The 26,878-nt window shown below is 43.7% G+C and overlaps 1 protein-coding gene across 1 annotated transcript in view; it reads left to right on the forward strand.

The window, feature by feature from the left end:
- LOC124804830 (modular serine protease-like) overlaps positions 1–26,878 on the forward strand; it is a 269,364-nt gene that overhangs the window by 201,027 nt on the left and 41,459 nt on the right. The window contains exon 10 of the mRNA XM_047265176.1: positions 18,926–19,093. Within this exon, the coding sequence (XP_047121132.1) occupies positions 18,926–19,093 (168 nt within the window). The remainder of the gene's footprint in view (positions 1–18,925; positions 19,094–26,878) is intronic.

Genomic DNA, 26,878 nt, shown 5'->3' on the forward strand with positions numbered 1-26,878 from the left:
GGAAGTGAACTAATGTCTGACCCGGTATCCACCAAAACCCTTGTACCCGTAAGTACGTCTGATATGTACAATCTTTTCGAAGCAGGAGGCATATGTATTGACAGTTGCTGTCGCTGACATGAAAACACTGCACTGTTTCTGTACATACCTTGGTTGTCTGAGTAGGCGCACAGTGGTGTACATCTTGTAGCATCTCTCCCAAAACGTTTATGGTACCAACACACCTTACGCTCGTCCTCTTGTTGACTTCATGTTTCACGCCAAGCCCTGTCTCTCCTGCACTTAAAGATAACTTGTGGTCAGTGTAGCGTGCGTAGCTGCACTCGCAAATCCTCTATTGCAGTTTTTAAATCTCTAATTTCGTTTGAACTTTTTGTTGTTTGTCACGTTGCGACCGCGGCACATTTTACTGTTATATCATCAGTTTGTACTTGCTGGTAGTTACCATACGTGGCATCTGTCGATGTCATTGCGACTGTTGCAGTAGGCTCATGCATCTCGTAGATTCTGTCTGCAGCAAGCAGCAGTTTGTCAACTGATCATTCGTTGTATATAGCTAGTGTAGTTATTACTTGCGTTGGTAGCTGTTGTTGCCATACGTGGAGTAACAGTCTATCAGAGACTGTCGAACTATCTACCAGGCTGTGTAAATGACGCCAGTATTCTGACGGGGTCCTATCTCCCCGTTTCTCTTGGTACAGTACTTGTTTGACTCTGATGTCGACTGACTTCACACACTGAGAAATTAATTATTCTTTCAGTCTACAATATGCTCCTTCTGTACGCTGGTGCAGCACCACCCCTATTGCTGACTGGCTCCCGTCTACCACAATAGCTAGCTGTGTGTAGTGAACTGGGTGAGCGAGCAACATTGCTTTGCCAAGGCTTGCTTGAAGATCATTAAATGCTTTGTCCATTTCTTGTGTCCACTTAATTATTCGTTGACCTTTGGCGTTGCATCCCTTGAGTGCATCAGTGAGTAGTGCTTGCACCGTAGCCGTTGCTGGCAGGTGTCGACTATAAAAATTTATTACTCCCATGTATCGTCGTAGTTCTTGGTAGTTTGTCGGTTTCAGAAGGGCCTGTATCACCGCGATCTTCTCTGGCAGAGGCAATATACCTTCTGATGACACAGTATGGCCAAGGAAAGTGACTTGGTTCTTGTGAATGACACATTTATTTTCGTTTAAAACGACTCTGTGGTCAGATAGATGCTTGCAAAGTTGACACAGATGCTGTTCATGCGTTTGACTATCCAGAGAGAAAACCAAGATGTCATCAAGATAAGCAAAGCAAAATTTTAATCCCTTTATCACCTCATCAATAAAATGCTGCCAAGTTTATCATTGTCTATAATTTCTGAAATCCCGCAAATACGTGGAAAATAGTCAGCCACTAAATTTTCTGCACCTCTTAAATGGTGTATATCTGTCGTGAACTGACTTATGAACTCATATAATGGAACTGTCTTGGTGAGCACTTATCACTGGTGTTTTTAAAAGCCGATGTTATGGGTTTGTGGTCTGTAAACACAGTCACTGGTCTAGCCTCTATTTGTGGGCGGAAGTATCGAATTGCTTCGTAGATCACAAACAATGCGTGTGGCTGAGAAGGCATGAATGGGGGCGCCCGTTATTGCAACCGGATAGTCAAACACATGAAGAGCATCTGTGTCAACTTAGCAAGCGTCTATCTGACTACGGAGTAGTTTTAAACGAAAATAAATGCGTCATGCACAGGAACCAAGTCACTTTCCTTAGCCATACTGTGTCATCAGAAGGTATATTGCCTCTGCCAGAGAAGATCGCAGTGATACAGGCCCTTCCGAAACTGACAAACTACCAAGAGCTACGACGATACATGGGAGTTCACGACAGATATACGCCATTTAAGAGGTGCAGAAAATTTAGTGGCTGACTATTTTTCACGTATTTGCAGAATTTCAGAAATTATAGACTATGATAAACTTGCAGTGGAACAGACCAAGGATGCAGAGCTACGACAGCTGTTAAACGACTCGTCTACAGGTCTGAAGTTCGAGCAAATTCTGGTGCCTAACGCCAAGCAGAAGCTGTGGTACGACTTTTCTCAAGGCAGACCAAGACCATTCATTTCAGAAATATTGCACAAGATGGCATTCGACAGTGTCCACACTCTAGTGCACCCAGGAGCCAACGCTACAATCAAGATGCTGACAGACCGCTATGTATTGTACCTTATAGACATTTGCCCACCCACTCATTACTTGCGCACGCTTTGGCGATTCCCGTAAGAGTTTGGGCAACCTATGCGCATTTGCACAGACGAAGGTCAATGGCTGGTAGCCTTTAACTATAAGTGCGAGTAATGAGTGGGTGGGCAAATGTCTATGAGGTACAATACATATGTAGAATTGTGGACAGTTGGGAATGTGAGTCTCACGGGAAGCGTGCAAGGGATAAGTCCCTGCAGTCGTGCTATTCATCTGTGTCATCAGTGGCTCAGATGGATAGTGTGTCTGCCATGTACGCAGGAGATCCCAGGTTCGGGTCCCGGTCGGGGCACACATTTTCTGCTGTCCACATTGAGGTATATCAACAACACCTGTCGGCAGCTTAGGTTGTCAGTTAGTCATAATTTATTTCAGGGAAAAAGCTGCACGGTCATCAACAGTAACTGTTCTTTCGAGAACAAGTTACTGTCTTCGTATATATAGTTACCGTTAGTATTGTTAGGCCTGCGGACAGCTCACAATCCCGATATTGGTGCATCAGTTGCCGAGATGGTTTACGGCGAGTCGCTATGGATTCCTGCAGATTATTTATTCCCAACCTCACTACCTGGATCAGAGGGCATCACACACTGGGTGCAGCAGCTAAAACGTCACTGCACAAATTTACGTTGCCTGCCACCTTCTCGTCATGGCAACCGTAAGGTGTTTGTACACAAAGTCTTGTACAATTGCTCTCACGTAATGTTGCAAACAGACTCAGTCAAATTTCCTTTACATCCACCATATACGGGCCCATTTCAGGTGCTGAGTAGAAATAAGCATACCGTGGACATAATGTATAATGGTGTTCTGACAAAGGTATCGATTGAACGTGTCAAGCCAGCATGGGTTTTACCCTCTCCAACCTCTGACACCATGCCTGTGCATCAACACATGATAGATGCAGAGCATACCGAAACACCGCTCAGTACATCGTCCGAGACAGGTGAATCACCACCACAAACAACAACGTCACTGCCCCCGAGACACCCGACGCACTCCAGAGCTGGACGTTGAATAAAATTCAAGTATCAAGATATCCCCGGGGCTCCGCACTTTAAGGGGGGGGGGGGGGGGCCGCTGTGTGGCAGTGATATTTTTCAGTCTGGTGCAAAGTGATATCAAAAGTGCGCGAGAGTTTTTTTTTTTTGGTCATGTGTTGTTTTTTATCTTTGGCCTTTGGCCATAAGACTATAGAATCTCCTAGTTTTTGTTCCTTCTCTGTTTGTTTTTAGTTTCTTCTCATTGTGAGTTTTCACGAATAAATATTTTTTCATTAACTCATTATACCGGATGGCTATGCAATTATTTATTGTAGGCAAGTCGCCTACACATGCTATACAAATACTACTGGTATGTTCTCTGCAACCAGTAGGCAAATCCACCACATTTGTGACCTGTGACAAAAATGTAATGCAGATGATTCATTCCATACCATGATAATACACAGTAACATTACATCCATCTTGAATCAGTTACACCACATCACCAGCCCCTTGAGATTGTGCCTCATGGATTAACATGAATGACATGCATCATTAGCGTTGCTAGTGTAATGACTCTCAACCAGTGCTCAAATACTAAATAAATACAACTATTAATGTTGCTTCTCAAAATGACGTATGCTGTGGCATGCCATGACAGTGGCCACCACCAAATGATTTTATGTTGTGCTTTGACCAGGATAAGTTCACAATCCAGTAGGACAAGTCAGAGAAAATATGAACAATAATGTGATTCCCATATCAACCACATTGCTAACGCTATTCAGAAATACAACCACCAAATATTGCACAGTGCAACTACCGGATCTACAACCATGCCACGAGTGTTTCATGATACTTCACTGTTTAAACCATTTGGTTTGACAATATCAGTGCAACCACAAATGGGTCATACCTCAGGCCAGGGTCCCAGCATACAGCCTGAGCTGCTGTCATTCCACCCAGAATAATTGCCACTTTGATTCGCAACAGTGGACTGTGTATTCACTTCATTTGGTATCTTGGATGATAACTCTCATTTTATGATATTAATCTGCCTCTTAGCAGAGCTTGCCAACATTATTAGTGATGTCATCCTTGCACCAACCAAAAGAAACAAATATGAAGTGACAAAATCCACCTATTTCAACTTTTGTCACACACCCATGACCAACAACTGAAACAGGCAATCTGTGATGAACAACTTGCCAACAAAACAGCGTCCCAACTATGGCACTGATTACAGATGCTATTTAATGGGAACCTCTTGCCAGATGTGGCATTATGGACTCTATGGATTGTTGAGCTTCCACTGCACCTATGACTTGGCATGGCTACTCACAAGACAGAGCCACTACAAAAGAAGTTATGCCTGGCACACAGAATGTTCTCCCCCTGCGGGTTCGGGGGTAAGAATAGGCCCGCGGTATTCCTGCCTGTCGTAAGAGGCAACTAAAAGGAGTCTCAAACATTTCGGCCTTAATGTGATGGTCCCCTAAGGGGTTTGACCACTACCTTTCAAAATTTTCTGTTAGTGCGTACCATTTGGGGACGGACGCCTTATGTGGTGTATTATATATCCATCTTGCCCTAAGATCTGGCACACCTGATATTGTCATGGAGTTGGACTTCCATCGTGCTTCCGGCCACATTGGCTGCAGTGTGTTCTGGGTAGCATACATTCCCTCCATTGTGCACTTCCATCTTTGCCCTCGTGATGTACATGGATATTTTGACACCCGACATCCAGCACGGTAGCCAGTCCGTTGTGGTGGGATTGTCATGTACCCTCTTGGTGGTAGCTCCCTGACTACACAGGGATCACACTGCTGATGCCTGAGCTGCTACCTCCCCATGTATGCCGAGGAGTAGATGCCTATCCCTCTGGGGCATCGGGACTCCCGGCAAAGGCCATCCTGCCAGGTGGTCTTTGCTGCGGCTGGGTGACACCCGTGGGGAGAGCCCCTGGTCAGAGTGGGTGGCATCAGGGCGGATGACCCACAATGAAGCGTGGTACATCATCCCTCGCTGGTGGGCCTCCACCAGCAGTCTCTAAGCGATCGAGGTCTAACCTCAACGGGAAGAAATTTGATCAGAGATCGTTTCCCTCCCTGGCCACTCCATGGGAGGAACATCTGGCTAAAGAAGGCAGTAGAGACTATTCACCCCGGTACCTCGTGTGTACGCGGGTTGATGGGGAATCGTTTATGTCAACCAAGCCCCAGTTTTTTGTGGAGCATTTAGAGGACAAGTTTGGGGAGGTGGAGGGCTTGTCCAAAATGCGCTCTGGTTCTGTGCTCATCAAAACGGCATCCTCTGCCCAGTCACGGATGTTGCTCAATTGTGACAAGTTGGGGGATGTTTCAGTTAGCATCATGCCGCATAAGAGTCTCAACATGGTCCAGGGTATTATATTCCACAGGGATCTTCTTCTGCAGTCCGACGATGAATTACACGCCAACCTCGAACGACGAGGTGTTCACTTCGTCCGGCGCGTCCACCAGGGTCCGAGGGATAATCAGGTAGCCACCGGTGCCTTTATCTTGGCCTTCGAGGGTGATGTCTTACCCGAAAAAGTTAAGGTGATGGTTTACCGTTTTGATGTGAAGCCATATATCCCTCCTCCGATGCGGTGTTTTAAGTGCTGGAAGTTCAGGCACATGTCATCTCGCTGTACTTCTGGCGTCACCTGTTGAGATTGTGGCCGTCCTTCCCATCCTGATACTCCATGTGCCCCACCTCCTTTCTGTGTTAACTGCAGAGAACACCATTCCCCCTGCTCACCGGACTGTAGGATCTTCCAGAAAGAAAGGAAGATAATGGAATATAAGACTCTGGACCGCCTGACCTACACCGAGGCAAGGCGGAAATATGAACGGCTCCATCCTGTGCCCATGACATCCACCTATGCCGCTGCTGCAACACCGGTACGATCCTCTCCCATGTCGTCACATACTGTTGCCTCTCAGCTATGTCAGAATGAACCGGCCCCCTTGGTTGTGGGGGGCACTTCCCCCTCTGTTGCTCCTGCTCCATCTACTTCAGGAGCAACACCACCCCAACCATCGGGGACATTCGTTCCCTGTTCCCAGCCGGAGGTGAGACTTCTTTGGCTACTCTAGCCAGGAAGGGGTCCATTGGGGCCCTCCCATCCCAGGCTTTGCCCAGTGCTAAAGCGGACACCCGCAAATTTTTGAAACAACAACCAGTCACTGGTCATAGGTCTTCACAGTCGTCGTCCGTCCCTGAGACTGACCCAGTGGGGCCCTCCCAGCCAGACCCTCCAAAGGCACAGCGTGCAAAGCAGTTGAAGAAAAAGGCTCCCAAGCATCCTGACATTGCGGTGGCACCTGTCCCACCACAACCTTCCAACTCTGCGTCTGAGGATGAGGTGGAGATTCTGGCGTCCGCTGAGGACCTCGATCTTGCTGGTCCCTCTGACGCCATAGAAAGCACTAGCACAGGTGCTCAATCGGAGGCAGCAGGTGACCGAGCGACATAATCTGCCTTCCCAGTCCCATCACGCCTTTCCCATCCATGGACATATCATCCTCCAGTGGAACTGCAGAGGTTTCTTCCACCATCTAGCTGAGCTCCGCCAACTTCTCAGCCTTCACCCTTTCTTCTGCATTGCTATTCAGGAAACTTGGTTTCCAGCAATGTGAACCCCCGCCCTCCGTGGCTATCGGGGTTATTATAAGAACCGGGCAGCTTATGAAATGGTGTCTGGTGGCGTTTGCATATATGTCCTTAACTCTCTTCACAGCGAGTCTGTCCCTCTACAAACACATTTAGAGGTTGTCGCTGTTCGGGTGTGGACGCCACAGGCTGTTACCGTCTGCAGTCTTTACCTTCCACCGGATGATGATGTTGCGCAGCATGTCCTGGCTGCGCTGATAGCCCAATTGCCGCCCCCTTTCCTGCTACTGGGCGACTTCAACGCCCATAACCCTCTGTGGGGTGGGTCGGTGGCGACAGGTCGAGGTGCCACCATTGAGCATTTATTGGCGCAGCTCGATCTTTCGCTTTTAAATGATGGTTCCTTCACACACTTCAGCGTGGTGCATGGCATGTACTCCGCCATTGACCATTCGATTTGCAGCCCTAGCCTCTTACCGTCTGTTGACTGGAGTGTGCATGACGACCTGTGTGGTAGTGACCACTTTCCGATCTTTCTGTCACTGCCACAGCGTCAATCTTCTGGGCGGCCTTGCAGATGGGCCATGAATAAGGCTGACTGGGACTTGTTTTCCTCTACTGCTGCTATTGAGCCTCTCTCTAGTGATGACATTGATGCAGTGGTTCAATCGGTCACCACCGGCATCGTTACTGCCGCAGAATCTGCTATTCCCCATTCTTCTGGGTCCCCTCGGCGACGGACTGTGCCTTGGTGGTCGCCTGAGATCGCTGAAGTGATTAAAGATCGCCGGCAGGCGCTCCAGCATCACAAGCGACATCCCTCCATTGAAAACCTTATCGCCTTCAAACAGCTGCGTGCGCGAGCCCGCCGCCTTATCTGCCAAAGCAAGCAGGAGTGCTGGGAGCGGTATGTGTCCACCATTGGCCTCCATGTCTCTCCATCGCAGGTCTGGGCCAAGATCCAACGCCTCTTTGGCTATCGGACCCCTGTCAGCGTCCCTGCACTCTCACTGAATGGAGCAGTTTATACAGACTCCGACAAAATTGCTAACAGCTTGGCAGAGCATTTTGCTCTGAGTTCCGCTTCTTCCAATTACCCACTGGCCTTCCGCCCCATTAAAGAGTGGATGGAACGTCGGAGCCTTTCTTTTTGCACCCACCATTCTGAATCCTGCAATGCTCCATTCAGTGAGTGGGAATTTCATAGTGCGCTTGCCGCTTACCCTGATACCGCTCCTGGGCCAGATCGCATCCACTGTCAGATGCTGAAACACCTTTCAGTGGACTGCCAGCGACGGCTCCTCGACCTTTACAACTGCATTTGAGTCGAGGGTGAGTTTCCGTCGCCATGACAGGAAAGTATTGTTATACCCATTCTGAAACCTGGGAAGAACCCTTTGGAGGTGGGCAGCTACCGTCCCATTAGCCTCACCAACGTTCTTTGCAAGTTGCTTGAACGGATGGTGAGCCGGCGGTTGAACTGGGTACTGAAGTCACGGGGCCTTCTGGCTCCATCTCAGTGTGGGTTCCGTAAAGGCCGCTCCGCTGCCGACAATCTGGTGAGCCTGGAGTCGGCCATCCGTACTGCCTTTGCCCGCCGTCAGCACCTGGTCACTGTCTTTTTCGACATGCGGAAGGCGTACGATACGACATGGCATCATCACATCCTTTCTACGCTTCATGGATGGGGTCTTTGGGGCCCTCTGCCGATCTTTATCCGCAATTTTCTGTCGTATCGTACCTTCCGCGTGCAAGTTGCGCCCTCCCATAGTTCCTCCCGAGTCCAGGAGAACGGTGTGCCACAGGGATCTGTTTTAAGTGTCTGCCTGTTTTTAATAGCCATTAATGGGCTCGCTGCGGCGGTGGGGACGTCTGTCTCAGCGTCCCTGTATGCTGATGACTTCTGCTTTTACTACAGCTCTATTGGCATTGCAGCTGCTGAACGTCAGCTACAGGGCGCTATCCATAAGGCACAGTCTTGGGCTGCAGCACATGGCTTTCAGTTTTCGGCTGCCAAGACCTGCGTTATGCATTTCTGCCGGCAACGCACTGTTCACCCGGAGCCGCAGCCTTATCTTGATGGCGAGCTTCTTGCTGTGGTTGAGACACACAGATGTTTGGGTGTAGTTTTTGATGCCTGGTTGACTTGGCTGCCTCATATTTGGCAGCTTAAACAGATGTGTTGGCGGCATCTGAACGCTCTGCGATGCCTGAGCCACACCAGGTGGGGCGCCAACTGATCTACTCTCGTACGGCTCTACCAGGCGTTAATCCAGTCTCGTCTGGATTATGGGAGCCTAGCTTATGGCTCAGCATCCCCATCTGCGCTGCGGGTACTGGACCCTATCCTCCACAGTGGGATATGCCTTGCCACTGGTGCCTTCCGGACCAGCCCTGTGGACAGCATACTAGTGGAGGCAGGTGTCCCTCCCCTGCGGTTACGGCGCCAACATTCGCTGGCTGCTTATGCTGCCCATGTTTTCAGCTTGCCCGGGCATCCTAACTACCGTCTACTATTCCCACCATCACACGTCCATCTGCCAGAATGTCGGCCCAGGGCTGGATGTACGATCGCGGTCCGTGTCAGCAAGCTTCTCTCTGGGCTTGGGGCTTTACTTCTTCCGCCTCCTTTCCGGGCACCTCTGTGTACACACCCGTGGTGTGTGCCTCGCCCTCGCCTATAGCTGGAATTGGCACAGGGCCCAAAGGAGTCAGTCCCTCCAGAGGCCTTCCGCCGCTGCTTTCTTTCTATCCTCGCAGCGTATCAGGGCTCTGGCATTGTTTAGACTGATGGCTCGATGGTTGCTGGTCATGTCGGTCATGCGCTCACTCTAGGGGACCATTCCGAACAATGTTCCTTGCCGGCTGGCTGCAGCGTTTACACTGCTGAGCTGGTCGCCATCTTTTGAGCCCTAGAGTATATCCGCTCCTGCTCAGATGAGTCCTTCATGATCTGTAGCGATTCCCTGAGCGATTTACGAGCTCTCGACCAGTGTTTCCCTCATTCTCGTCTGGTGATGACTATCCATGAGTCCCTGCATACTCTTGCGGGCTGCGGCCGCTCTGTGGTCTTCGTGTGGACCCCAGGCCATGTTGGGATACCCGCCAATGAGAATGTTGACCGCCTGGTGAAAGAGGTGACCAGTACACCATCTCTGGACATTGGCCTCCCGGAGACAGATTTGTGAGCGTTCCTATGCAGCAAAATTCTGGACCTTTGGGACACTGAATGGCGCGCCCTGCCTTCACAAAACAAACTTCGGGCCATCAAGGAGGCTACCGGTGTGTAGAGCTCCTCCTTGCGGGTCTCTCGCAAGGGGTCTGTTGTCCTCTGCCGGCTGCACATTGGGCACACATGGATGACGCACAGCCACCTATTGCGACGTGATGACCCACCTTTATGTCGCTGCGGCTCTGTTTTGATGGTGGTCCACATTTTATTGGACTGTCTACTTTTAGCTGTGCTCAGGCAGTCGTTCGCACTGCCTGACACGCTCCCTGCCCGTTTAACAGATGACTCTGCTATGGCTGACTTAGTTTTACGTTTTATTCGGGCAGGGGGTTTTTCTCATTTAATCTGAGTGTTTCTGTTTTATTTTATTGTTTTGTGTTGATTCTGGCCTTTGGCCTACGATTTTAAACTGATTTTTTAATGTGTTTCTAAGTGGTTGGCTTTTCCTTTTTTATTTCTATGGTCGGCCAACCACCGTCACACTCTGTGTGATTTTAGTTCGTTTTGTCTGGTCTTTGTCTAAGTTTCTCTTGTTCTGTCTCGTCTGTGATTTATTCTGTTAATCATTTTTATTCTCTGTGGGTGTTTTTAGTATTTGGAAAAAGGGACCGATGACCGTAGCAGTCTGGTCCCTTTAATCCCACAAACCAACCAACGAACACAGAATGTTCACTGTGCTACAGCATAGACAACACATCAATGCTGTGAACAGTAAAATGCTGCATCTCAGCCAAATGCCGCTCACACCAAACTGCTTTGACCTGTGCCAGAAATGCATGATGGTGATGTGACTGCACCCAGGCAGGACACTGACCTGTGCAATACACATACCACTGTTGTCCCAGATGGCAATGATGCACCACTTCAAGGTCACAGAGTTATTCGTATCATGCTCAGTTTAGTGGCACTTCATGGAACTGGCAGCCCACTGCGACTACTACAGCTCCTCCAAGCTCCAAATGTAGGATGCAGTGTGTGCACTGACCCATGCTGACACACCAAGCCGCCAATGCCCACAACAAATGGAATAAATATCATCTGCACCACTTCCTCCATTCGGAGAAAGACTCTACTGAAACATGTAAATACTTCCTTGTTTCTGTAGGGTCAGACATCGGTGTAGTACTGAAGGCTGCAAATGCAACACTATTTGGTGCAACATCCCTACAATTCTCCACTGCAAATGACCCATCTACCAACATACATGGAACCACTAACTTTACCTTGGAATTAAGCTCCGACCAACAATTTCCATGGAACTTCTTCATTATAGATGTAAGTGTACCAGTGGGAGGAATTGACTGCCTGGGGCACTTTCACATTTCACTTGATTCAAAAACTGCAGCACTACCACATCAAAACACCAGACAATTCACCTTTCCCTCCTTCTCTGTCAGAAACTACTTCATACACGATGCATGACAGTTATCCTATCCCAGATATTCAAGATATTACACACCCTCTCAAAGGTGCCACTATTTTCAGCATCATTAATTGCAAGAAAGCTCACCTCCAAATACCTATTACTCCAGATGACGTCTCAAAGACTGCAATAATAATACCTTTTGGGCTCTTTAAGTTCCTTTTCTTGCCTTATGGTTTAAAGAATACAGATCAAACTTGGTAACAGTTCATCAACAGGATCATATTCAAATTCAGTTTCTGTTATGCTTACCTGGCTGCTATTCTGCTATTTTCACGCACCCCATATGATCACAAATGACATTTTGAACTAGTTCTCCCTGCCCTGCAGGACACAGACATGGTCATGAATGAGGATGTATCACAATAACAAAATAATGAAGTGACCTTCTTTGGACATGTACTGAATGCAACAAGAATTAAACCCACCTAGAATGGGTGGAACTCTTTATGCAGTCACCACCTCCATAGAATTACCAAGAACTAAGCCACTTTCTAGGCTTTATAAAATTCTATCAGCACATGCAGCAGCAGTAGGGCTGCTCTCACAGACGTTCTTTCTGTGCTGAATACACAAAGAAATAGGACATTAGAATGGACTGTCAAAATGCAAAAAGCATTCAGAGTAGCCAAAGATTATGTTGGTAAAGTGATCACTGTGGTGCATGCAGTATCCAGTGCTCAACTCACTGTTGCAACAGACGCTAGTGATAAAGCGCTCAGAGTGGTCTTACAAGAAGTTATGGCTGGCTAAGTACAAACAGTTTATTTCTTCTACAAAAAAAGAAAAAAAAAAAAAAGAATTTCACTGTCTAGCAGTCCAAATGGTTATCATCTCAATCTCAGAACACAACATACAATGGACATTTGTCATCTACGTGTTGCTATTTATTTATTTATTTATTTATTCCATGTGATCTGATGGTACACAGTGTGTTGCAGATGTTGGAAAATATCATTTAACATTGTTAACATATATTAACATAAGCCTTTAGTATCCTAATGTATTATATTGTTCAATGTTTTCAATTTAACACAAACAGCAAGATTACTGTTCTAAGTATTCATTTACAGAGTAAAAACAGTGACACAACAAATATGACTTCACGGCTTTGCTAAATTTTATGTTGTCTTTGATGGACTTAATACTAGTGGGAAGATTGTTGAACAGTTGGAGGCCCATGTGGAAAACTCCCTTTTTACATAGTTGAGTGTTTGTACGTATAACATGCAGGTTTGCGTTTTTCCTGGTGTTGTGTTCATGTATTTCATTATTTTTTACGACTCTGGGGTCAGTTGGCACTATGTGTTTTCTGAAGAATTTTAGAGTCTCAAGAATGTAGAGGCAAGGCAGTGTAAGGATTTCCAACTTTCTGAAGATGGGTTTGCAGGAGTCTCTCGGTTTGCTCCCAGTAATAATCCTCATTGCTCTCTTCTGGATTCTGAATGTGCTCAGAGCAGTTGGAGCATTTCCCCAGAATATTACACCATATTTTAGGTGGGCTTGTATGTAAGCGTAGTATGCACTGGTTAATGTTTTCAGGCTAGCACATGTTTTCAGTACACTCAATGCCTAACAGCCAGTACAAATCCTGGCATTTACCTTTCCTGTATGTGTATTCCATTTCAGGTTATCTTGAACCCACAGACCTAGGAATTTGAAAACAGTGTCGGTACCTATTGACTGGTTATTTATGGTGACAGATGGCTGAGAGGAATTTGCATTTTGTGTTGTGTGGAAGTTCATGGAAGCTGTCTTTTTGGTGTTGATAGTTAATCTGTTGATTTTTGCCCAGTTGCTGAGTCGATCAGTAGCCAAGTTCACAGCTTTTTGCACAGTCTCTGTATTCTCCCCTTTGAGGAGTACAGTTGTGTCATCAGCAAATATTATTGTTTTGTGTGCATCAACATTCATGCTCAAGTCATTAATATACAGGAGGAAAAGTAGGGGTCCCAATACTGAGTCCTGTGGAACACCTTGCTTTACAGTTTTATTACTTGATAGTATTTCGGTTATTGAGTTGCTTTGTCTATTAGTATATTTCATGCTGACTCGCTGCTTCCGATTGGTTAGGAATGTAGCAATCCAGTTGTTTGCAATTCCTCTGATACCGTAGTGTTCTAATTTTTCCAGTAATATTTTGTGGTCAACAGTGTCAAAAGCCTTTGACAGATCCAGAAATATGCCTGTTATGGGTTGTTCTCTATCTAACAGTTCTAAAAGCGTATTTATGCAATCATATACTGCAGTTTCAGTAGATTTGTTGCTTCTGAACCCATGTTGAGCTAAACTTAGTAAATCTTTTTTTTTCAATGAAGTCCATCATTTTTCTGGACATTATTTTTTCAAAAACTTTAGAAAAGCAGAATGAGATTGAGATAGGCCTGTAGTTATTCATATCTTTATTATCACCTTTTTTGAAGACAGGAATTACTTTAGAAGGTTTCAGAGCTTCAGGGAAGATACCTGCCTGGAAGGAACAGTCACAGAGGTGAGTTAATGGTTCAGCAATTGTGTGTTCAAAATTTTTGATTACAGCTGCTGGGATACCATCAATTCCAGCTGAATATGAATTTTTTAACTCTCTGAGGGCTTTTGCAACATCATTTTCAGTGACTTTGGTAATGAAAATTGACTCTGCACATGTGTGATATTTTTGGTTTGCTGGTTGGTAATTTGTGTTAGGATTATTTTGGACCAGTTTTTCAGCTATGCTTGTAAAGAAATTGTTGAATGAGTTCACCACAACTTCGGGATTAGATATAGATTCATTGTGGAGTTTGATTTCTATGTTCGTGTGTGAAGCTTTCATTTCCCCTCTTTCCCTTTTTATGATATTCCACATTGCTTTCACTTTATTGCTGGATTTGTCAATGTACTCATCATTCTGCATCCTTTTTGCTTGTCTTATCACTCTTCTTAGGATACATGTGTAGTTTTTATAGTATTCTGTTAGTTTGGGGGAGTCACTACTTTGTTTACATAACATGTGGAGTATTCTTTTATGTTTGCAAGAGATTTTTATAGCTGGTGTAATCCAACTCTTGTTTCTATTATTATTATTATTATTATTATTATTATTATTATTATTATTATTATTATTATTTATTGTTACTGGTTTTTGTGGAAAGGCCTCTTCAAAGTGGTGGATCATTTTGTCAAGAAATATGTTGAATTTCATGTTGACATCATTGGCTGTGTACAGCTCTGTCCACTTTTCTTTACTAAGGAGGGCATTTAGCTTGTTCAAGTTCTCTTGGGTGAAAAACCTTCCTAAAGTTTTAGGTGGGACTGGGTTTGAGGTATCTTTGCTAACATCGACCTTTAGAATGACAGCTTGGTGGTCGCTGAATCCTGCATTGTATACTTCTAGAGTTGGGTTAAGTTTATTTCTATTTGCAAAAATTTAATCTAGAGCTGTCTTGGATGTGAGTGTTATTCTAGTGGGCTCGTTTACAAGGCCATGCAGATTATAAGTTTTTGCAATGTTAATCAATGTTTCCCTGTTTCTGTTGTGGGTGAGAAAGTCTATATTAAAGTCACCACATATAATCACATCCTGTTTCCTCTGACTTATTTTGGATAGAAACAAGTCCATTTGTAACAGAAAATCATTAATACTACTGGAGGGGGGATGGTAGATTGTAGCTACAATTAGATTTAGATCTGTAAGCTTTATGGCTGCACATTCAAAGATCTTACCTGTTCCTGTTTCCTTTAGGGTAGGAAGTGGGCTATATTCAATGTGTTGTTTGATGAAGATGGCAACCCCACCATGTCCATCATTTGATCTGGAGTAGTGTTCACACAATTTGAAGTTGGGTAGTGAGATTAGCTTAACCACATCGGTGCAGAGCCAGTGCTCCGCTAGGCATACTACTGAGATATCACTGATTTCACTGTTCAGCAAAATGCTTAAGTCATCAGTTTTGTTGCTCAAGGATTGGACATTGTGATAATAGATTTTCAGGTCTGAGTGGGGTTTACTCAGGGGGCTCGAAGTCATATTTACTGTGTCACTGACCTTTAGTTTAAATTGTACTGTATTCCAGGTATGTTGACTTCTGAGCAGTTGTGCTGGTTCTGTTGGTCGTCCTTGGCAGCCATCTCATCTTCCAGGTGGGCCTGAAAAGTATCCACATGCACTTCACACTGTTGAGGCATCACACTGACATTTTGGAGGGATGTCTCGATAATGTTCATCATCACATTACTGATCCTTTCAGGTTCCTGACCTTTTTGAGGGGTCAGGGGGTTTGTGTTTCGTCTCTGTGACTTTGTGACCCATTTGTCTAGTGTAGTTTGCACAGTATGGCCACTATTACTCTTTTTATTTCCCATCTTGTTTGTCTGTATCCAATTGCTTATTAGCGTCTGTTTATAGCTGCAGACTACCTCTGATGGGTCAGTGCCATTTCTTTTCAACTAGACTATGACAAATGTGAATAACAGCATCAGACCATGACCATTACAGACTTACTGGAAAAAGATTCCACCAGTCTTTGCATAAAGTGGTAGACAGTTCCAGGGACTAACACACAGGTATTATGTGATGTGTCCCAAAACAGAATTCGGCTACTATTTCCCACATCCATGCACCACACAGTTTTAAAACAGTTGACAGCCTGGTGCACCACAGGGTTAGGCAAGCAGTACAGTTCATCACTAAACATTTCGTTTGACTGAAGAAAAAAAGAGTCAGACCTGGGTACAGGCCTGTCTGGTGTGCCGGTGCAGCAAATTTGATGATCATACACATGCTCAACTAGGTCACATAAATATACCAAGAACATGTTTCTGCCACATGTGTCTAGACCTTGTAGGTAACCTTCTGGAATCAAAAGGGTACAGATACTGACTATCCATTATTGACAGAGTTTTTTGGGTAGAAGCAGTCCCAATAAAAGCCATAACACCAGAGGCAATAGTTTGCCCATTTATAGATGCTTGGGTAGCTCGATTTGGCAGCCATGAAATGATAATGGTGGATCAGGGATGACAGTTTGAATCTGCACTATTCAAGTTGCTCTGCAACCTCTGAGGCATTACATTCAATTGTACAACTGTGTACCACCCTCAGAGTAGCAGGCCTGTCAAGAGGTGGCTTGCAACTCTCAAGGCAGTACCTGTGTGCCACGGAGGGCTGTGGATGGAAGATTCACCTTGTGTTTTACTAGGCATTCACATGGCATTCACAGAAGACATACATGAATCACTATAAAAAATATTGTATGGAGAATCCTTCATATTTCCAACAGAATTTGTTCTACCAACCTAGCCTCTAGAACTAAGAGACTTACCAGCACTGGTCCTGCAGGTGAAGAAGATAACAACAACACACAGTTCTCACCACCTAATCTGCATACCATTCTGAAAGTTTTCATGCACAAAGCACTGAATAACTGTGAACTTGTAATGCTATGGAACATTAAGATTCAGGCCAGCTTTACAGCTACCCTAATCAGGTCCATACAAAGTTTTAAAACATGACTCACACACATTTGACATTTCACTCACCAGAAAATCAACTATGGTCACAAGAAGTCATCTAAAGCCTTCTTTGCAAATACACAGCTGTGTGTGATACAGATGACAACTTGTGTGGTCACTTACCCATCAACATGCAGACAGCCAACCCAAACACCAAGGCACAGGTCATCGTCATATGTAACGTGAAGTTTTTCAATTCAGAGAACATCAGTGTGAAGTCTGTAGAGAATGACCTGATAGTGGATGGCTATGATGACTGTTATGCAACTGCTGATGGACAGATTCCTTGTCATGCTACACACACATCAATTACCAAAGAACATCAGCTATGTGGCTGTATCTTCACATTTGTCAGCAGAAAGTATACTTACTATCAAAGCCCCAAAGGAATCACAACAACCACCACCACATCAGACTGCTGCAGAGAGAGAGAGAGAGAGAGAGAGAGAGAGAGAGTGAGATGAGAGAAAACATAGTCACTTTCTACAAGAGTCTGGGGGGGGGGGGGGGGGGGGGGGGGTCTGGGGGCTATGTGAAACACAAATTTCCCAGTAGTAACACCACTATCCTCACATAAGACAATAAAAACAAATAGCAGAACCATAAGTTTTAGGAGCTTGTAACCTACTCATGTGATTGTCTCCATGTACATCTTCTAATCTTACCCTCCCACACTTATCACTACTAAAATTCTCTGTCTATAAAAGTTTATAAAGCTTGAAGAGGCATACAATATATATAAAAGAAAACTTTTTACTTATTTTCATTATCTCATTGTTGTTGGCTCCAAGTCTTGTTGTGTCTAGGGGTACATTCTTGAAGCTGTAAGTTTTATAATGCTGTGGCTTCTTGTTGAACTGAATAACTGATCAAGATTTGACTGCTGCTAGGAATATCTGCTTATTTTATCCCATTCTTTTATGTCACACCAACTTCACAATTTCACTTCAAAACACTAATTCACATTTTTGTTGACAAAGTTAGAAATATACATGCATTTTCCTCAGAGGCATGCCCACTACTACTTAACATTCTGCAGTACTCACAAAAATCCAAAGAGTTTACAAAACAAAAGAGTTTACAAACTTTCTTGACAACAGAAGAATCATCATCAAGATATAACATTATTATATAAATGAGTATGGAAATAAATTTAATAATTAGCATTAGATTGTGGAATTAAGAATATGAATTTTAAGTGTACTAGAAATTTCATAATTTCAAATATTTTTAAAAGAAGAGCAACTTTAACTGTACATACAGAGTACTAACACATTAATTTCTTTTTACATATTTTAGCCCAAAACATAATACATCGTATACAAAATCATATGAATTTCATTCAGTTAAACAGCCGAGAATGTTTACTTATACACAAATTGGTAGTAGACAAGAGGAAGGTGACCAATTACAATCTTCTGTACTATCCAATGGACTTAAGGGAATAGTGCTGTATCTACATATTGCTTAATGCCTGTCTTATGTAAATAACCACATAACCAAAAGATTGTGTAGTTTTTTATTTTTTTAATTATTTCCTGTTTCCATCAGTCTAAAAGAATGAAATTTGGTGTCAGTTAACATGATATGTTTTGATCCATTTCATCTGTTGTGTCCTTCATATGTCCGTACTGCAATATTTTTAATCATCAGATCTACAGTAAGATGTATGGTGTGTACATCAAAGATCAGTAAAACATAAAATAAATACTATTTACATGTAATATTTGACAGTATTTATGAACATGAGTGCTTGTATTTTTTTATATCTTTAGAGTCATTTGCTTCTACATTTTGTTACTTATACTAACGTTAAGCATCAGTAAAAATCTTATTTGCTGACAGAAAAGAAAATTTTTGTTTATATTCACATAAACTGAAATAATGATTGTTTCTGATATTTGCAGGTAAAGTTTATTGATATTCCTCAAAGTTTCCAAGGGGCATCTATGGCCTATCATGATGACATTGCTGTACTGGTCATGGATTCCCCATTTCCACTAACTGAGATGATTCGTCCTGTGTGCGTGGACTGGGATGATCTTTACTATGTTGGACCAGGTGATAAGGGACATGTACGTTGAACCCAGTAAGGAAAGAACTGGTGATGTCTTACTTAGCTGTAAGACAGTGAAATTAAATATGCACCATGAATTTATTATTACTTGATAGCATGATCAGTTTATTTGGCTCTCCTAATAGTGCAGATTATGACTAGATGTATAACACTATCATGTCCATAGGAACATAGTAGAATGCCTTTGCACAGTTCTGTATTAGTAACACATACAGAAAAATTGGTAAACAAATCCACCTATCAGAGTACTTCCAATTAATGCCTGCCAAACAATGGTAACTCCAGGTTGAAATATTAGCAATGTAATGAAAAGATAGATTGCTACTTACCATAAAGATGACCTGTTAAGCTGCAGACAGCCACAACTAAAAGATGCTTACACATTAGCTTTTGGTGACAGCCTTTGTCAGAAAAGGAAACACACATTTTCATTCACACAAGCAAGCACACCTCATGCACACATGACCACCATCTCTGGCAGACTGAATGGAGGGAATTCTGATCTGAGCTGCCAGATGTGGCAGTCATGTGTGCTTGAGATGTGCTTGCTTGTGTGAAGAATGTGTGTGTTTCCTTCCTAATGAAGGTCATGGCTGAAAGCTAATGTGCAAATAACTTTTAGTTGTTCCTGTCTGCAAATTAATGTGTCATCTTTATGATAAGTAACCAGCTATCTTTTCCTTGCATTGTTAAATTAACAATTGTGGTATATAAAAAGAAAGCCTAATGAAAAGTTATATTAATACTGGGAAAATCTAACAACACAAAATCTGGGATGAAATAACAGTATGATTATTAGGAAAGATTGTTACTTCCATAGACAGGAAGTACTGAACAGCAAAAAGACACATTTAATAGTAGACTGTTGGGTTTTAATTCTCAGATGAAGTCCTTTGTCAGGTGGAGAATCACATACACACATTCATACATTCACAGGTCACACACACATGGCCATTGTTATCTGAAAGTGCTGTTTCTCCAGTGGGGTGAATGGTGACCTTGACTGGGGTGGTAATGGGTGTACAGAAGAGGCATGGGCCATGTGCAGAGCAGTCAGGTAGAGTTGGGGAAGGTGCTGTATTCCTTCTTGTGGGAGCATACATGGTTGTAGTGGACTGATAGGTGCAGCAGCAGGAGGCTGTGCTGAGGAGGGAATGAATAGGAGAGAAACAGAAAAAGGGAAAGGGCTGTGACAGTGAGTAGAAAGGACAAATGTCTGGAGAGGGAGCAGGGAAGATAGACAGGTAGATGGACTAGCGAATGTTGATGCCAGGCTGCTTCTGAAACGAAGGATGTATTAAAAAAACAAAAAAAAAAACAAAAAAAAAAAAAAACCTGTTTTTGGAGGGTCGGAGGGAAGAATCCAGATGATATGGGCTGTGAAGCAGCCACTGAAGTCAAGTACACCATGCTGATGCTGCAGGGTGTGCCTTACAATTCAATGGTTCCATGGTCTCTTGAACAGAGTTGGTAGTAGGGAGGATGTGTGGGACAGGTCTTGCAGCCAGGTCTTTACAAGGATATGAGCCCTGGGGCAAGGGCTTGGAAGAAGCAGCATGGCAGGGATTGATGAGGATATTGTGAAGGTTGTGTGGGACATGTGGAGGGGATTTTTCCAATATCAGGATGCAACAAGAGATAGTCAAAATCCTGGTGGGGAATGTGATGTACTTGCTCCAGTCCTGGAGGCTACCGAGTTACTGGACAGTAGTTATGTTGGAAGGTTGACATGTGCTCCAGAAGTCAAGATGCAAGAAATCTGTTCCTGTACAAAGTGGGAGGATAATTTCAGTCTGTGAAGGTCCCAGCAAGGCCCATGGCTTTTTTTGAGAGTGAATGCTCATCATAATTCAACTATGGATGGCTAGGCTATATGGAAGATGCTTCTTGGCGTGTAATGGGTATCATCTGTTGAAATGGATGTATTCCTGGTGTTTGGTGGGTTTTATATGGACAAAGATACTGATGGAGCCACCTTTGAGGTGGCTTGTTGGGCTTAGGTGGAACAAATGAAGTGTATGGGGGAAATGTGGATATTCTGGAGGAATGTGGATAGGGAGTCCTCACCCTCAGTCCAAATCACAAAGATGTCATCTGCGGATTTGAACCAGTTTGGCGTTTTGGGATTCTGACTTGTTGGAAATGATACCTCCAGATGACACACAAATAGGTTGGTATAGAATAGTGCCATGTGGGTGCCAGTGACTATATGATGGATTTGTTTGTACATGAGACCTTCAAAAGAGAAGTAACTCTGGGTGATGATGTTTTTGGTCTTGGTGACCAGGAAGGAGGTTGTGGGTTTGAAATCAGTCGGGTGTTGGAAAAATTACTGTTCAATGTTAGCAATGCCATGGACATTAGGGATGTTGATGCAGAGGGAGGGGACATCAAAAGTGATGACCATGGTGCCTGATGGTAAAGTTACAGAAGCCCACTCATAACTTCCAAACTCTAACTTTCAGATATACTAATCTGTCACACATTATAAAACTCTATCCTCCACTCTACAGAAGACAGAACCTAAATAAGCCCACAATGCAGCTATGAAACTCTCCTCAAAAAGCCTCGGTGTTGAAGAAGTATCAGTCTTTTTCTGAAGGCCTCATCTTTTGCCCCACTCCAAAATTCAAACATGGTGGGCTTGTTAAAGATTTCCTCTATGTGTCCTTACAATGGAAACACTTCTTCATCACCAACTTTACCAATCAGACTCAAACCTAAAACCAATATTGAACACTACTGTTACTCAGTTTACTACTCCATCTAATTTTGATGCACCCCTATCCCCCTGCCTCCCTTTACAGAATTTCCAATCCTTAAACCTCACCTCACCACTGTGTCTCAAATCTCTCATTATGGAGATTAACCTCGCACCTGCAGAAAGAATTGCAACCCACCACCTAAAAGCAGATCCTGACCTGATAATCCTGCCTGCTGACAATGGTTCCGCTGCAGTTGTAATGAACCTGACAGATGGCCTCATCCAGATGATACACATGTCCACCTACAATCCCTGCCACAGTGACCCCATTCCAGAAGTGCAGCATGACCTTTGTTTCCTCCTCAAATCTGTTTGTCCATCCTTGATCGCTTCCCCTGAATCTATCTCTATCCTCACTCCCATCACCCGCTGAACTCCTCCCTTTTACATGCTTCTTAAAATATAAAAAACCCAGCTACACAGTATGCCCCACTGTGGCTGGGTACTATGACCTCCCAGAGATAATATTCATGGACCAGCACCCTATTACCCAGAACCTACCATCCCATATAAAAGGCACTAGCCATTTCCTCTACCAACTGTCCACATTTTCTACTCCTTTACCACCTAATGCCCTTCTTGTCACTGTTGATGACACCTCCCTCTACACCAGCATCTCCAGTATGTGTGGCCTTGCTGCCACTGAAAGCTTTATTGACTTCAAGCCAATCAACTCCTTCCTGGTCACTATGACCAACTACATCCTCACTAATATTACATAGGAAACACTTTCATGACATGACTATGAAGTCTTTCGCGATGGAGTCCTTGCATAAAAAATTCTTGGTATCCTTGCCACGTCAAATTTGGCTACCATTCTGCAGTGCAACAACCAGCAAGATAGGTAGAGTTCTGAGCCAGCAGGAAATCAGACCAGTCTTCCGGCCACCCAGGAAGATTAAGGAAATTCTGCGACCCATGAAAGATAATCTTTGCCTGATAGTACCAGGAATTTACAGCATTCCTTGCAAGTGTGGCAAAAATTATGTGGACCAGTCTATAAGAACTGTTGCCGATCTCCGTGTGGAACATCAGAGTCACCTGAAATACAGGTATCTAGAAAAATCAGTGGTGGCTGAGCACAGTTTGTTAAATAAACATAAGATTTTATTTGATGAAATAAGAACAGTTGCCCACGCTTCAAACTATTGGGACTCTGTCATCAAGGAAGCAGTTGAAGTTAGACTATGTGAAAATAATTTCAACAGAGACTCAGGATATGCACTCAGCAATGCATGGAAGCGTGCAGTTGATAAAGAAAGAGCACAGAGGGAGACTTCTTACATTCCTCACAGTTCTCTGCCTGTTGTGATGGATGGAGCTGCAAGCAACCCTGGATAAAGTGCGCAAACAAAATCTATGAACATAGAGGCCGCCACCTCCATACGCACCGTTTTCACTGTGATGTCACCCAGCCAATGAGAAGCTGTCCACTGCTTATAAAAACCGAAGCCTCACCGGTCTATGACAGTCAGTTATACCCCTGATGAAGATGATGGAGGTAGTCATCGAAAGCTCAGGATTTTATCCAAATGTGACGCGGCAAGTAAACCGAGAACTTTTTATGCACTTTCATGATGTTATGCAAAATTATATTTTTGGTCACTAACCAGTTTTTGGCTCCTTAGACCATTGTCAAATGACTACTGAACGTTGCCAAAACAGTTAAAATAATATATGACTTACACTGGTATCACTTATGAAGAAGATACAGAAGAAACAAAAATGATGACATGTAGGGCATTGACAGAGGAAAGCATTTCATGTTTACATCATGCAGAAATAGATAAATTTAATTAAAAATGGAAAACAAAGTTTTTATGTGGATATCATTATATTTAACAACGTATGAGAAATAAAGCTGAGTTTACAATATTTGTAATCTAGCAACAAGATCATGTCTGCAATTTAACTCTGGCATAAAGTATAATTTAAATTAATATTTTCCACAACTAAAACTTAATTTAACAGAAAGAGGAGAAAGGAAATTGAGTTTGGTTGTTTAATAGAAATCTGTCATTCTTTGTCATACTTTTATTGATCTCAAGTATTTCCAGTGGGGTCCCTTTTTTAACAGTATGTAAAACTCAAAAATCTAAGGGGAATGTTCAAAAATTAATCTCAAATTGACTATTAAGGAAATAAAAACTAGTTAAATTCTTCTAATATACAATCTTTAATTATAAGTTTACATTACTTCTCCACATACTCCCCACCCAAATACAAGCATTTGTCATACCATGACACTAGGACTTTTATCCATTCCACAAATAATGGTGACACCATGTATTTCAGCCAATAGTGATGGAGTCCTTGAGCTAGGTCGTGAGTTACAAGTAGCCAGCCAGGCCTTCATCTTGGAGCTGAGATGAAAGTGACTTGGGAGGATGATGAGAAATCTCCCAGTCAAAAAGTTTGAGTTCCTTCAGAGTATGGAGTCATACATCATTGTGGAGGAGACTGATTCCTTTGGTAAACATCCCACATCATTTGTTTTAGATTGACATTCAGAGTTTTGTGTTAGTATGAAAATAAACCAGCAATGTTACACTATCATCACACATTACTCTCATGAAATCTGTTGTAAAAATTCATTTGTGACCCAAAGAACTATAACTATCATTTTGCAATATCTGATTGCCATTTTTGGACTTATTGGGTGAATAAGGGTACATCCAGTGTTTGGGTTGCTCCTAAGTTTGAGTTCATGTACTGCATCAATGTTTCATCCCAGTCATGATCCTATTCAGAAATTCTTCCCCCTATTCATGGAAGCACTGAAAGAATGTTAAGGCTGAATCTGTTCTTTCAGTCTTCGTGGACATCTATTAGACATTGTGGCGCGCGCACACACACACACACACACACACACACACACACACACACAGTGACACAAATTATTAGAAAGCAGTTGCCTGGGGTGATGGATGGTGGGGGTAGGGAACAACACAGGAGGGAAGGAAAGGGTAGCAGAAGTGGGAAAGACAGATAATGCAGTGACTGTGCAACGAAATGAAAGGGGTTCTGAGAGGATAGGGCATCCAAGAGGTGGAGAGAGGAAGGTGGACAGGGGAGGGAAACAGGCAGATGGAAAATGGGGGGGAGGGAGAGAGAGAGAGAGAGAGTGATAACAGGGAGCATGTGAGAATTCAGGATATGCTGGAAAGACAATTCCCACCTGCATACTTCAGAGAAACTTATGCTGGGAGTATCCAAATGGCTCACAGAGTAAACCAGCATGTTTGGTAACTTGATGCTCCAGTTTGTTATTTACGACAGTTTGGAGGTGGCCGTATATGTGTGTAGACAGTTGGTTACATTTTTATGCCAACATGCTGCACTGTAGTTGCAGCGTAGCAGATATATAGTGTACGCCTGCCATTCCTTGTATTGAAAATTCCTGTGACCAGACTTCAGTAGGAGGTGGTGCGTGGGTGGATGGAACAAGTCTTGCACCTGAGTTAGCCACAAGGGACCTATGGGATTCAGGATTGCAGTAGGGATAGAAAAGGACATTCTGTAGTTTTAGTGGACAGCAAAACACCACTGTGGGTGATGTGAGCAGTGTTGTGGGTAGAATACCCCTCATCTCAGGACTCACTGAGAGGTAGTCGAAGCCTGGATGGAAGATGTGTTTGAGCTTTTCAAGGTCAGAGTGATACTGGATGATCAGAGAAGTGCTCGTTGCTGCTGTCAAAGGTGGAGATGGCATGGGAGATCTGTTAATGGATGAGCTGGACAGGATAATGTTTGTCAACAAAGGCTCCGATAAGATTATTGCTATATTTTGACAACTTTTGCTTTACACTACAGATGCAGCTCCCATGAGTGATGAGACTGTAAGGAAAAGATTTTTTGACACATAACAGGTGACAGCCATCAAAGTGGATTTACGACTGTCGGTGGTTGATGCAATTGATATGAACAAATATATTTATGCAGGCATCTGAGAGGTGGAGATCAAAACTGCAAAAATGACTTGTTGAGATGAGACAAACCAGGTCAGTTGGGTTTGGCAGTATGTGTTAAGCCTATGGAGGAAAGAGCAAAGATTGTCCCTACCATTAAGTCCAGATCATGAAAATATCATAAATTAAACTGAACCATGCAAGGGTTTAAGGTGTTGACTGGATAGGAAGGATACCTCCAGATGACCCATAAACAAGTTGGCATAGGATGGTGCCATGCAAGCACACACAACAATATCATAGATTTGTTTATAGATTTGGCTTTCAAAAGTGAAATAAATGGGGGTCAGTGTGTTGTTGGCTATGAGGATTGAGAAAGAGGTGGTGAGTTTGGTATCATGACACTGGGAAAGGTAGTGTTCCATGGATCATGGGCGTGGGGGATGTTGGCACATAAGGATGTCACATATACAGCGACCAATAAAGGGTTTGGTGGTAACAGGATAGGAACTATGGGAAGGCAGTGAAGGAAATGAGCAGTGTCTTGAATGTAGGGTGGGAGCTTATAGACAGTAATTTGGAGGTGTTGGACAAACAAAGGGAGAGGTTTATTCTGTGGGAGCATGGTACCCAGACACAATGGGATAACCAGCGGGGAGACCTGTGGGGTTGGTGTTTGCAGAGTAGGTAAAAGGTACATGTGCAGGAGGTTGTTAGTGTGAGGACTGAGATCGATTAAGATGTCAGGTTTTGCGATGGACCTAAGGCCTTGAGGAACTGCTGGTTGTCTTGTTGGTCTTCTGGAATGGGATCATGGTTATAAGGCTTCGTATGCAGAGGTTTCAAGAAGTTGACAGAGACCCTCGTCACATAACCACTATGATTAATGACATCTGTGATGGACTATTTGTCTGTGAGAGGATTATAAGGTGTGGATTAGTTTTCAGGTTAAAGGTAGCTGTGTGTTCCGTAGGAGTGATGTTGAATTCACTGGGGAGGGATCTGTGAAATGGTGAGACCAGGTTGAATTAAACCTCCACTAATTTGTGTCTCTCTCTCTCTCTCTCTCTCTCTCTCTCTCTCTCACACACACACACACACACACACACAC

The sequence above is a fragment of the Schistocerca piceifrons genome, chromosome 7 (genome assembly GCF_021461385.2).
Source record: "Schistocerca piceifrons isolate TAMUIC-IGC-003096 chromosome 7, iqSchPice1.1, whole genome shotgun sequence".
NCBI lineage: Eukaryota > Metazoa > Arthropoda > Insecta > Orthoptera > Acrididae > Schistocerca > Schistocerca piceifrons.